The sequence below is a fragment of the Eretmochelys imbricata genome, chromosome 1 (genome assembly GCF_965152235.1).
Source record: "Eretmochelys imbricata isolate rEreImb1 chromosome 1, rEreImb1.hap1, whole genome shotgun sequence".
In the NCBI taxonomy this organism is placed as follows: Eukaryota; Metazoa; Chordata; order Testudines; family Cheloniidae; genus Eretmochelys; species Eretmochelys imbricata.
In genome coordinates, this window is record NC_135572.1 from 148,643,643 (window position 1) to 148,657,944 (window position 14,302).

The 14,302-nt window shown below is 38.3% G+C and overlaps 1 protein-coding gene across 6 annotated transcripts in view; it reads right to left on the reverse strand.

Moving 5' to 3' along the window:
* TAB3 (TGF-beta activated kinase 1 (MAP3K7) binding protein 3) overlaps positions 1–14,302 on the reverse strand; it is a 76,979-nt gene that overhangs the window by 29,411 nt on the left and 33,266 nt on the right. For all 6 annotated transcript variants that reach the window (XM_077817012.1, XM_077817029.1, XM_077817038.1 and 3 more), the window contains one exon: positions 714–902. In XM_077817012.1, the coding sequence (XP_077673138.1) occupies positions 714–815 (102 nt within the window). In that variant the 5' untranslated portion in view covers positions 816–902. The remainder of the gene's footprint in view (positions 1–713; positions 903–14,302) is intronic.

Below are 14,302 nucleotides of genomic sequence, written 5' to 3' on the forward strand. Positions count from 1 at the left end.
AGACTGAAAAAGACTTAACTAGCTACTAAAAATGCTAAGGAAAAGGAAGACGTTAACGATCTCAAATGGACTGCTGATGGCTCTGACTCTAGCCAGAGGCAGTTGAGAAGGAACTGTGGGGGTTTAGCCTGCACATACTGGTTAACCTTATGGTGGGGCACAAAGGGAGAGAGCCAGACACTGATATCAAAGTTTTCCAACCAGCAGCACAGGGACACAAGCACCCCTACAGTGGAGCACCCATAGGGGCATTACTCGAAGACAGAGACAGTTTCTTTAAGAAAAATGGCAAGGGCCTTACTGCTAATAAAAAATCTGGTCTTGTGAAAAATCCAGTAACCCACAGTTTAAATTCAGGTATGAGTGCAACACTGCCTACATTGAATGGCAGAAGAGAAAAAAGGAGTTTTCCACTCTCACATCCTGAGATGACAGAAACTTGAATAGTGTCTTTCTGCTCAGCCACAGGGAATATCCACTTTCTTTTACCCAAAAAATAAATAAATAAATAAATAAATATTTCAATAGAATGTAAACTCAAAAAGTTTGCTGTTCTCCAAGTTCCTGTTACCTTTTAGAAACTTAAAAATCCCCAGAAGACAACTATGAAATTGAACTGATTTCTAATCAGTCTATTACAAGGGGGTTCCTTTTTATGCTACAATAAATGTACGGTAACTGTTACTATGCTACTGTATTCTGCTGCAGCATACCTGGAGCATGCACTGAGACACCACCCCTTCTGGAATCTCAGGGAAACGTTGCCGGAGGTCATGGAGTACCTGCACATCAAGTTGCTGACTACCCTGCGCCATGCCAGACTGATGTTGTTCTGGGATTCTCAGGAATGGAAGTCAATAAGCCTTCCAGTGGATATGATCTTCTGATGCTTCAGGCATTTTCTATTGGGAAAAACAGACAACGATCATCATATTTATTAAAATACATCCTAATTCATCCAAAGTAAAAGTGAAGCTAACTACATTCTCCCTCCACCAAATGAAGTTTGTGTATAGACAACCTGAACTGTTTTTTAGATTCACAGATTGAAAGGGGCATGGAATAAACACAGAAACTGAGTCATGAATTTCTAATCCCAGATGTGCATTAGACTCCCTCAGTTTCCCCGTTGATAAAAATGGGATTAATATTAATTTACTTCTCAAAGACATTTTGAATAGTTAAAAGTTTGTGGTGTTTGAGGATATGATGAACTTTACAAGGGTTCATTCATTATTTTAATAATAGAGCTATGTGCTAACAGTGACAGAATAGAAGTCCAGGTGGTACAATTACCAGTAGTATTTTAAATTATGTATTTCAGCTAATAATTAGATCTCCAACTCCCGCAGTGCACAAACACCACCACCTTTAAATGTATACCACTAACTAAAATTAGACAACAGCTGAAGACATCAGATAACAGATTTTGTAGCTCAAGTCTACAAGTTTCTAATAAAGTATCTGTTTAGACACTTCAGTAGTTCAGGCATAATATGTACCCTACCTTAAAACTGCTCAAAATACAGAGCAATGTTCTCTGGATTTAATCTCTTTCCTTCTCATATCATCTACTAATTAGAAAGAAAAAAAAAATACAGGCACCATTTGTGTGACCTATGTAGGAAAATAATTCTTGCTGACTCAAGCAATTAGCCAACATTATCTAATCTTGCACACCAGGAAACAAAGCCATGTCTGCTTCTATTCCATTATGTTAAAAAAATAAAATATTTTCAAAATAGAAATAGGTGTTAGTCTCTAAGGTGCCACAAGTCCTTTTCTTTTTTCAGTAGGAAAAGAATATTTTCAAGCCTTCAAGTCATGTGAGCATCCAAGATATCTCTGGGGAAAGAAGAGTGACCAAGAACATGCAAAGTGATTTTAGGATTACAGTAAGTATTTATCTTGGGTATTCATAAAACATTTATCACCTTCATATTTAAAGGCAGAGAGAAAAGTGTCTACTTTCGTATCAGGATTCTTTTATCTAGTAGTATTATAACAAGTAGTATTTGAACCAGAATAAAAGTGTACAAAGGACACATGCATCGTCAGTAAACAAGGTTTACCCATTTTGACTAATCAACACAATACTAGCCTGAAGTACTGTAGCTGAAGTCAAAATACCAAGCCAAGGATGCCTTCTACAATTCTGGCCAGAAAGTAACTAGTAATATTAAGTACTTACTATAGCTATATTTCAACATACTTTACAAACATTAACTAACCCTCAAAACCTTCTTGTGAGGGAGTTAATATTATTCTCATCTGCCAGATGTGGAAAGGAGACAAGGGTGTTCTATAGCCTGGGTTGCTGACTTAATTCTTTGCTCAGAGTAAGATTATGTACTATCCAGCACAACAAATTCTTCTGAATGTTTCCAGACTTCATTATGAGACTATCATACTTTAGGGTGGACAGAATCTTGCATGTGATTTGTATATTTTTTTCCAGATTTATAGACAATTTTTTCACACTTTTAGCCTTGACACTGTAAGCATGGCATTAAGAATGTTAAAAAACACCTAGATAGGAATCTTAATTGAAAGTAAATTGCATGAGCCTTTGCTACCCACCTCACCAAAGGATTCTGAAGACTGAATTAAGCTTCTCCCCATACCCCCCAAAATTTCAATATAGCCACTTAAGCAAGAGACTATAAATTGAATATTACACTTTATATTGCACATCAGGATATTTTTGGCAGCTATAAAGTACATGTGTTTATAAAATAAATTACTTCAGTGGTAGCAATAGTATTCTCTACAAAAGTTTGATGCTCACTGTATTGGTACATCTAATTTTGAAGCATGAACTTTTCAGCAGAAAATGAGCACTTAAAAACTTGTTCTGTGAAACACTGCCACACAAACGTCAGTGTCATTCCACAGTGAAAAGCTTAGCTGAACTGGGCAGAAAAACAGACTATTCTATTTTATGACTTGTATTTGTACTGCATAAAAAATATGCATTTCAAAAAAATGCATTTAAATGAATTTCAGAAATGCTATGTGCCGAGGTAATAGATTCTTCCCAAGCATTCTGAATGGTCTTGACAACAGCTAGTTTCTTGTACCATGCAATGGTCTTCCTGGTTGCATTATATGGCTGTAACATTTGGTCTAATTTTATTAACATGTCTAATCAAAGGTGTGGAGACAGTGAATAAGGAAGTATTATTTATCCCTTCATGTAACACAAGAACCAGGGGTCACCCAATGAAATTACTAGGCAGCAGATTTAAAGCAAACATAAGGAAGTACTTCTTCACACAGCACAGACTGTGGAACTCATTGCCCGGTGATGTTGAGAAGGCCAAAAATGCAGCTGGGTTCAAAAAAGAAATAGAAAACCCCATGGAGGATAGGTCCACCAATGGCTATTAGCCAAGATGGTCAGGGGCACAACCCCATGCTCTGGGTGTCCCTAAATCTGATGGCCAGCAGCTGGGACTGGATGACAAGGAGATGGATCATTCAATAAATTAGCCTGTTCTGTTCATTCCATCTGAGGCATCTGGCGACATCCACTGTTGCAAGACAGAATACTGGGCTAGATGGACCACTGGTCTGACCCAGTATGGGCATTCTTATATTCTTATGACTACTTTATGTGGAAACTGCCACTTTTGGCAACATACCCAGACCTGAATAAAAAAAATTATGAAAAGGCATAAAGATCTTTTCATGAACAGATGTGCCCTTCATAACCCTACAGAAACTAACACATCAAACCAACCACAGAGAAAGGAACTGTGACAACTGTAATGCTTTAACACAAATTTAATTAAAATTGCATCAGTTAACTTGGTATAAAATGTTTGAGTGGACAATGTCAAACTGTTTAAACTGAGATTTAACATATATTCTGGCCTATCCACATTTTGTTTCGACAAGCTTGTCCTGGTCCATATTGAATGGCCAATGGCCAACAGCCCTGTCTGTGAAGTTATCCTCAATATAGAACCATATTTCCTAGGCAGGGTTTAAACCTAGCTGTGTTCAAACTGAGTTATAACACTGTTCACTGGGCTCTGTATAGGTAACTAAACTATGTTTAAAAACAGGTTTAAAACTGTGCTTTAGTCCAGTTAGAAACTTAGGCTAGAACTTTTTAACCCAGTCTGGCCAACAATGAAGACATCCAGTGATCACTAGTGTTGACCTGACAGACATTTTACCACTATCTCATCTAGGCAAACAGTAGACAAAATAGTAAAAACAGCTGTGACTGATTGCACTATCACTTCTATCAGTCCTAGAGCAAAAGTGGGACAATTTTCTGATACTCTCAGGGCAGAAACAGACTAGCAGCCAAACAGCGATACAACCCAATTCAACTGTGTTTAAGCAACATTTAAATGCAGTTGTTAAATATGGTTAAACTTTGCACAGAGTTGGCCAGTTGTGTTAAAACTGAATTAAACTGAACTGTTTAAAAAGCCATGTTTACACTAGTTCAAAAACTAAGTTTGACACTAATATGCAAATTCTTCTGTAGGAACATACAGAATCAGACGAGGGATCCATTAAGTCTGCTATCCTGTATGCGACAGTGCCCACAACCAGCCCCCAAAGAAAGCTTCTTCCTAACCGCCAATAGGTAAAGAGGTTGGTTTGTGCCCCTGAAGCTTAACTGTTTAAACTCTTTCCAAAATCTTGGTGTCTATTTTGTTTATTTTTTAATATTTAATTTTGGATATTCTTCTCATCCATATAAATGGCTAATTCCTTTTTGTATGATACGAAGCACTGGCCTCTCACTCTTTACCTCACCCCAAGAACTCTGTTCTCTAGGGCCTTTCCTACACTGTTTTTTTCCCCTTTCTTTTAGTCTCTAACCACTGTCAAGATAAGATACTTCATTATTTGGAGCGTTCTGTCACTGAAATTAATATCCATTAAAGCAGAAACATCATCAGGTCAAAGGTTTGTTCTCCTGCCACATTTGATGCATACTATTTTAGTGAACGCTACCACTCACATTCCATACTACTCGTTGGGATCAATAGGACAATCTGAAGAGGTGAAATGTCTTTAAAATCATCATGATATGATGTAAGCAATACAGTCTGCCATAAAGGCACTGTACACAGCTCAGTTGCTGGATACAGAGTTCAGCTCTGTCCACAGTGGTAATGCCATAGTAACTCTATATCCTTTTGACTTCAAAAAAGTAGAGAGAACATTGTCTGAACCACTTTCTTCAAAGGTCAAGAGAGTGCTCATTGATGGGCAGTAGCTAGTTGGGAAGGGATCCTCTAAAAGTCTCCAGATCTGATCTCCAATTAGCTCTATACGACAACCACCACTTACCATACGGGAAAAAGAGTAGGGCGACTCTCAGAAAAGAGGAACTCACTGCAATCAAGCTTTGTGTTTCCATTAAGTTCCTCCCTCCCCACATGTTAATACAGTGCTAGGGTTCCACTGTCATAAAACAGTTAAATTAAAACCCCTCTGTAAGATAGAGGGAAGTTATCTGAAATCTAGAAAGATGATTTAAACATAAAAGTTTATGCATCTTTTCTTGCTTTGTTTTCATTCTTTATTCTCTCCCCCTTTCCTGCTTCAGTTCTCCTGAGCTATGCTTACTTTCTGTCTTCATTCTTTTTCTTTAAAAATTTTTTAAAACCAGTCTCAGTTGAAGCAGGTTCTTCCTTCATCTCCATTTACTTAGTATTTCTGCCCTACTTTCCTCCCTTTAGTTACCTTTTAAAATAATTTTTGCTCCCCTATATTGTTCACTTCTTGCTCCTCATTCCTCTGTTTTATAAATTTCTTCTCTGCCTGCTCTCTTCCCCTCCAGTTCTGTATCTCTCTCCATCTTCGTTCCTTGGACCCTTTCATTTCCTTCCTCAGGATCCCAGATTCCATTTTCTTCCTCTCAAGCCTCCTTTCTCTCATTCCACTCACAGCAGTAGCATGCCACCATCCACTCATTCCTTTCCCATTGTCAAGGATCTCTTACATTATGATTAAAGTGATCCCTGGCTCTATCCACATATGGAAATAATAGAAAATTTGTTTCAGGGAGAACATGAATACCAACAGATATATCAAAGAGCACTGACAAAAGTTCTGGGGACTGTGTCACCGTGCTACTACAGAATTGAGGACCAAAAGAAAAAGCAGCAGCTTGTGACTCATTTGGATCCCCTGATGCAACAGGCAATAATGGAAGTCTGGCTTACCCTGCTGGTAAAGTTCGGGGGGAAAGGGCACAGTAATCATGCAAAGCAGTATCTCTACATTGAGGCAAAGGTACCACAAGCCAGCCTTTTCAGCTGCTCAGCTATAAATTAGGAGAAGAAAAAGATTGAAGGGAGAAGAGTGGAGATCAACAACCAACACATCAGATATGTTCTGTAATGTTTCTGTAATCAATTGATACCAAATGTTTCTTGAAGGTGCTGCCAGGTATGCTAAATTTACTCTGTTAGCGGAGACATCAAAAAGTTACGGTACTCAGCAATAAAATGCTGATTTGTTAGCTTGACATTATTTAATCAAATTTGAAATTAATTTAAGCATTCCTTCAGCATTTAGGAAGCTCGAAAGTTACTGAGTTTAAGATAAAATGGGAACGACTGCTGCAAGGATGAATTATGTTTTGTGCATTTTTTTATTTTTTAATTATTCAAATATGAATTCAGTAATATTGTCACTGTAAGAGACATCTGTTAAATTCTTGTGTTACTGTTCAGCAATGTCAGTTTGGTCATATTACCGAGTGCTACTTTAACAAGTGATTTAAAATGTTACTTTTACCATATACGGTATATCTGCAGGATGTTTTGTTTAAATTATAGGGGTTTTTTGTTGTTAAAATCAGTTTTCCCCGTTGCAATCCAATTTGAACATTTTTATGTAGTTATAGTAAGGATACTTAATTGCTGTCAATGTGTCAAACAATTCTGATAAAAAAGACAAAAGCAGATTTCATAGAGCACTATATATAAGGAATTGTGGATAGTCACTGATATTATGCTTTAAAGTCTGTGACCAAACAGGGAAAAGCAGGTTCTCTCCTAGACAGGAGAAAAGGTAGCTCTCTCCCTGCCTTCAATGTAAATTAAGCAGCAGGGAATCAAAACAATAGATGCTCCATTTGCATATGAATCAGCAGGAAGATAGGAGGTCAACAGGAAGGGAAGAACAGCAGGAATCCTTCCTGCCTCTTGTAACAGGGTCAGTGAACTTTGGGAGATATAAGCAGAAACAAAAAGCCTTGTGGGAGTCAAAGGGCCAGGGCTCTTGGAATCACAGAACATTGTATCCTTCATCCGAGGCGGCTGAGGTCTCTGGGAACTGAATACAAGTGAGAAATCTTCTTAGACAAAGATTGTAACTTGCTGAAATTAAGTTTTAATCTCAGAAATGTATTTTTACTTGTTTGTATGTACTTATTTTTATCTTTTGACCCATTGTACTTGGTATCATTTAAACCTATGACTATTTAGTAAACTTGTTTTATTTTTACTCTAAACCAATTCAATGCCGTGAATGAAATAAGAGTGTTTGTCACAGTCTAATTAAATTAATGAGCTGCAGCATATCGTCTCTTTAAAGGAACAATGAACTTAAGGTTCTGTAAGTGTTCAGGGAGAGGGCGGAACAGTGCAAGGCAGACAGTTTTGGGGAAGTTCAGGACTCTGTGTGTGTGGGTGGCAAGTGTTGGGGTTACACTGCAACAAAACCAACTGAGTCATGGAAGCCAGAGGGTGACCTGCATGCTTGTAGGTTGGCTGCTGGTGTCAGGGTTGTCAGTCACAGCAGCACAGCACTGAAGGCACCCAGAATTGCAGGGCAGGCAGTGACACAAACCCTTTTTGGTCTGGGCTGAACCCCAAGGTATCAAAAACTCCTTTGAAAACCCCAACCAAATTCTGACAGTGCACAAAAAGGAGGAGAATTCCACTCAACCTCTCTTAGCTGTGTTGGCTCTGCAGGACTAAAACGGAATAAAAGTGGTAAATGTGCATTTTTACAATGAAGTAAACAGATATAACAATACATACAGGGAGAAAATCTGATGTCTAAGATGTTGCTATTTTTATATAGTATCTTTACAGAGCAAAAATGACATTGATTTCAGTTGCACATTGAAACTTATTTGGAAGTAAAATAAGCTACCCCTTTCCATAATTTTTTCTGCTCTCCATTGCATTAAATGCAAGATGTAGGCACATTCAAGATGTACCAGATGTACATTTGCAAAACGCTGACTTAAACAATCTAGGTATGTTAGAACTAGGATTACTGCTATAAATGATGTTAAAACAGAATAGATCATATTTATTTGTATATGGAAATAGCTAACTATTTCAACCGTCTTTTATACACAACACACTGTTGCAATGTTAATCCTTAATTGTTTGTATGTTTCCATATCTCAAAGTCTGCCAGCTCACAACTCAGTTAACCCTGTTTACAGATCAATGATTGGCAGCAGCATGTGATGGATCTGCAAATTTTGGGTGATATTTATTCCACTGTTCCAATTTCTTTATTCTTCCTGAAAAAACACAAATCTGAATCATACAGAAAAGTACAAAATACTAATCCCCTACCTGAACAACAAAGAAAATGCACAAAGGAAAGCCTAAATGCCTGATGTTGAGGAATGGAAAATATTTTAATAATGACTGAGAAGATTGAGATCAATGGAGTAGAAATGAAAACGTATGTTTAAGCATGTAAAATTGCATGTATGTTTAAGCATGTAAAATCTGATTCAATTAATTCAGAGCTATATAGTAGTCCTTCTGCCAAAAAAATGATACCTTGTGGAAAGATGAGATATTGTCCAAAAAGAAATAGCAATTCTATAAGTAAAACGAGATCACAATCAAGTCACCACGCTACTAGCCATTAAGATCTCTCTCTCCTTTGTATCTGATCTACAATAGGTCATTCATTTTTATCAATTCATTTGTTTATTCATTACCTAACCTATTATGAGATTGCAACCATATCAATCTGAATGGTGTTCAAATTATGCTTGCTTGATGATGAGCTGGCTGGACAGCCAATTTTTCACCATTTTGAAGTAATGAATTGTGAGAACTTAATCTACAAACAAATGTAGGGTGAGTATCTGGATCTTCAATTTTAAGTCCTAAAAGGCATACAATTAGGATTATGTTCCATGAGCAATATTTCAGCCTTCTTCCTGATATGGGTTCAACCTGTGTGTCTAGATCAGTCATGATACCTAGATAAAAATCCCACACCTTCTTAAATAATTTCCAATTTGTCCTTACGTGTTCCGTTAATTTATTTTTAGTGTGGAAATCAGGTTTGGAGACTGAGTCAGCAATGTCAGTCTCTAGCTAGTAAATCCCTCCAAAGCCTCCTTTAACTGCTTTTGTAAATTTACAGCCTTTCTGTGGAGCAGTTATGTAAAAATGTGCTATATGCTCACATATGAGAAGCTTAGAATGACTGAACTTCAGATGTTTTCCTCTACTTCCACTTTAATTTCATCACATGAAAAAATGGCACAGACCTCCTTCCTGTGCTTTTCTCAGCATTCCTAGACGTCATCTTTTGCAATTTGGCTGGTGTTCTGCTTTCTTTTCAGATGTAAAATTAATAGCATTAAGTGGGATTTTATTCTTCCCTTTACAGATGATACTTGTAACCAATATCTGGTCATTTCTCATGTTCAACCAATCTTCTTGCCCTAGTATCTAATACAATTCTTTTTGTTCTTCCTTTGATTTTCTCCATTTCTTCTAACAGCATACCTGAAAAGAATGCATCAAGAGCGAAGTGCTTTGGTCATTTTTAAAAACTGCTCATCTTGTGCTACATCAAAGTCAATATTAGCATAAAAGAAAGCTGCAACTCTTTCTCTCAAGTTCATGTCTTTGTCCTCTAGCAGTTTAAAAGCTGCTCAGAGGCCTGGAACAAAGACTTAAATGATCACTGCACCTACATTTTAATGATGGATCTAACTTATCACGAGTCTGTTCTTCCTTTCAATAAGTTTTATTCAGTGGCACATTAGATCATGAAGAATCCAACACAATTATTTTCTGTACTCTTCAGAGGAGTATTTTTTTCAACCCTGACCATATTTACTTTGCACTTCAGTTCATCCAGTTGCTTTTTTCCTACCCCTTTAGACTTGTGGAGTCAGAAAAAAAATGTATTGTCTTACGTAATTACCTTAGGTAATTAAATACATTAATATTAATTAGCAGCTTTCAAATGTCCTACATTAGAATGGAATAGCAAATACTAGTGACTTCAACGCTTTGAAGACTGAAAAACCCAACCAGTTTTATTCAATAAGCATGTTCTCAAATGCCCTGGTTACCTCCAGAATTTTCTAGGTTCCAACAAACCGAGCGCTCTGCCCCCAACCCCCCACTCTCAATCAAAAAGAGATCACTTAACCCAGTACTCACCATCTCTGCCTAATTAGTGGGCTCCACATTCCCCTTTCCCTCTGTGTTTCTCGATAATTCTATAGCTTGTTTCCTAATAAGCACCATAACCTTGATGCTCTCATCATATCTCCCTTCAACTTTTTAGAATCGCACAAGTTTTTATTTACAGAAAAATTTCTAAACTTCTCAAATAAAAAAAACTTTCCCAATATATCTTAATTTCTTGTAAATACTTCAGAATGATATATAAAGAAAGCAACTGTGTGTTTTTTCCCCAGAAATCAAACAAAAATGATTATAGGTTGGGTTTTTTTTTAAAATGGCCCTTGTAACTACTGATGTGAAATCATATACTGTATACTGATACTGTTCTCAATGGTAGCAGATGACAGAACGAGGAGTAATGGTCTCAAGTTGCAGTGGGGGAGGTTTAGATTGGATATTAGGAAAAACTTTTTCACTAAGAGGGTGGTGAAACACTGGAATGCGTTACCTAGGGAGGTGGTGGAATCTCCTTCCTTAGAGGTTTTTAAGGTCAGGCTTGACAAAGCCCTGGCTGGGATGATCTAACTGGGAATTGGTCCTGCTTCGAGCAGGGGGTTGGACTAGATGACCTTCAGGGGTCCCTTCCAACCCTGATATTCTATATCCAATTCTCTAAAGCTGAAAGGAGGCTAAGGCAGACTCTAGATCACATTCTCTTCACTGAAGCAGCAGCTAGCACAGTGCTCAGCATTTAGTAAAGAGCGTCACTCCACTATTATAGTGTAGAAAATGCAGCTCATTGACTCAAATATAGATTGAAAATAATCTGGAATCCATTTTAAATATCAAAGTAAGTAACAATTTGAGATCCTATAAAAGGTATGTTAAATTAACTTAAAGTTACAGTAACAGTCATAACATAAACATCCCTTAATAAAATCCACCATTAAAAGACAAGGAGTCTTCTGACTGAAACCCTATATTTAAGGATGAGTTCTTAGCTGAAACCAAGTTTCTAACCTGGACTTCACTCCTAAACTAAAATGAACACCCATGATTAAAATGCTGGAGCAAGACTGGAGCAAGCTTCTGAGCTAAATTTAACTACCAGGCTGAAGTGAGATCCCAGGGCTGGAGACCAGTTTTTTAGTCCCTTAGCTCCCCACTTTACTGGTTTTTGCTAATCAGCTCTTTCCATCTTTCCATACGATTTCAACAGGAAACTGCAGCACTGGCACCTAACGGATTGCATTGTGAAAACTGTATAAATACCACCATTTACAAGCCCACTCCCATGGCTCAAAACAGAATCCAACCACCAGCAACAAATACATTAAGTTAATCCTTTCACTGATCTACTATGCCCTGGGTTTCCACATTCTGCAACTTAATTCTTCACAGGGAGAGTTCCCCCTTGATTTTGTAAGAGCTAGTCTACTAGAAGTGCTACCTTGGTGCAGCTGTGCCGCTGTAGCGCATCTGGTGAAGATGCTCTATGCTGACGGGAGAGAGCTCTCATCAGCATAATAAATCCACCCCCATGAGAGGCAGTAGCTATGTCGACAGGAGAAGCTCTTCCACCAACATAGCATTGTCCACACCGGTGCTTTCCTCAGTGCAACCTGCGTGTCTCAGAGAAGAGTTTTTTTTCCACACCCTTAAGTAATGTAACTTATACCGACAAAAGTGCTAGTGTAGACATCGCCTTATTCACACTCCTGAGCAATGTAAGTTATACCAAAGTAAGTGGTAGTGTAGACCTGAACTTAACCCAATGGTGGGCAACCTGTGGCCCGCAGGCCGTACACGGCCTGTCGGGGTAATCCGCTAGTGAGCCGCGAGACAGTTTGTTTACATCAACTGTTCACAGGAACAGCCGCCCGCAGCTCCTGGTAGCCGCGGTTTGCCGTTCCCAGCCAATGGGAGCTGCGGGAAGTGGCGGCCGGTGAATTGAAAAATACGATTTCTTTTGTTTATCATTTTTACAGTGCAAATGTTTGTAATAAAAAATAATAATATAAAGTGAACACGGTACACTTTGTATTCTGTGTTGTAGAATAAATCAATATATTTGAAAATGTAGAAAAATATCTAAAAATATTTAATAAATTTCAACTGGCATTCTATTGTTTAATAGTGCAATTAATCACGATTAATTTTTTTGAGTTAATCGTGATTAATCGACAGCCCTAAAAAAAGCAATAATTTCATCCTGATAACAAATTCTGACTGACATATGACAATGACCACCTTGCCATCTGTAATGCTCATTAAGCTTGCAGATCTTAACTTAAATTAGCAATAAAGAAATTCATATGTTATATGATATTGCTTTGATTTATGAATCCTCTAAGAATGCAGGTAAAGTCCTAAAATAATGTATTCTCAACCAAGTCACCCAGTAGAACACTGTACATTCTTTTCTCAGCAACACCATACATAATCAGTTCTCTGGTATTCCAGTGAAGCTGAAGAGTAAAAACAGTGATCTTAAAGATGAAGCCTACACATTTTATCTTAGCACACATAATCTAAGCATATTTCTTGTAGTCTATGTAGCATAGGAAGTCTTCAGAAAAGGCTGCTTTAAGTGTAAGTTTTTTCCAAGCAATATCTAACCACTTTTACAGATCAGTTAAGAGGTCAGATTCAACAAGCAATCTGAAACGATACTACTATTTAAGCCAGGGGTTCTCAAACTGGGGTCGGAATCCCTCGGGGTCACAAGGTTATTACAAGGGGGGACGTGATTGGTCAGCTTCCACCCCAAACCGTGCTTTGCCTCCAGCATTTATAGTAGTGTTAAATATGTAAAAAAGTGTTTTTAATTTATAAGAGGGGTTGCACACAGAGGCTTGCTATGTGAAAGGGGTCACTGGTACAAAAGTCTGAGAACCACTGATTTAGGCATTACAAAACACAGGATTCCCAGAAACTGCCTACTGGCAAAGAAGTGGGTTGTTCAGAGGTTTGATTTACTAGGGTAAATAAATGGGAAAATATTCTATTGCACTAGGAAGGTTTGCTTGTTACAGTGTAAACCAGCAGTTCCCAACTGGGGGTCCGCGAGCTCTTTCGGGGGGGACCCCGTAACTGAAACCAAGTGCCCCGAGTTCCAGCACTGAAGCCAGGAGCGGCATAGGGCTGAAGTCGGTGGCTCCCCCTACCGCAGCCAGGAGCGGCGCGGGGCTGAAGCTGGCTGTTTTTATATGAAGGCTGGTGAATGGGGAGGAAAGGTTCTGCTGGCTGGGATCTGTTTTGAAGCCAGGTGTTAGGGGTGAGGAGATGAGGGAATACTGCCTGGCAGCTGAGCCAGAGGTGTGGCTGTTGGGAAGAGATGGGAGTTGAAGGGAAAGAAGCTGTTCAACTCCTCCCCTAAGTTTCGCCACTGCCCAAATCATGCTCTGCTCCAGGAAAGTTCTGCTTTAAAAGATTAGGCTGATCACTGTAGGTGATTCCACGTAAGTAATAGCATACCCATAAAACTCTCTCAGCTCCCTTGCTGCTTTGGTTACATACTTCTAAAAAAAAGACTACCCACCATAAACTGTATGCCAACAACAAAACATCAAAAGACAAGAAGGAAACTAGCTCAGAAGACAGAATTAGAAAGCAATGAATTTAAATACAAGTATATTACTATTTTTGGTTTGTTGCCTAACAGAGCAGAGCCCAAAAACGAGTAAGTTCTTGGTCAAATGTCTAGTCTATACTCCTAGGCGAAGATGTATCATTTCCCCTCACACTCCTCAATACTCCAGCAACCTTGTAAAGACAGTTACTACTACACATTTTACAGTGATTGTAGAAATAAGTGACCGGGAAGGAAAGGTTGCCAGGACATTAAAGCTTTTATAAATAAGTACGACACCTAGGTGACAACCTCATTCCACTCCATGAAATCTGAACATAGC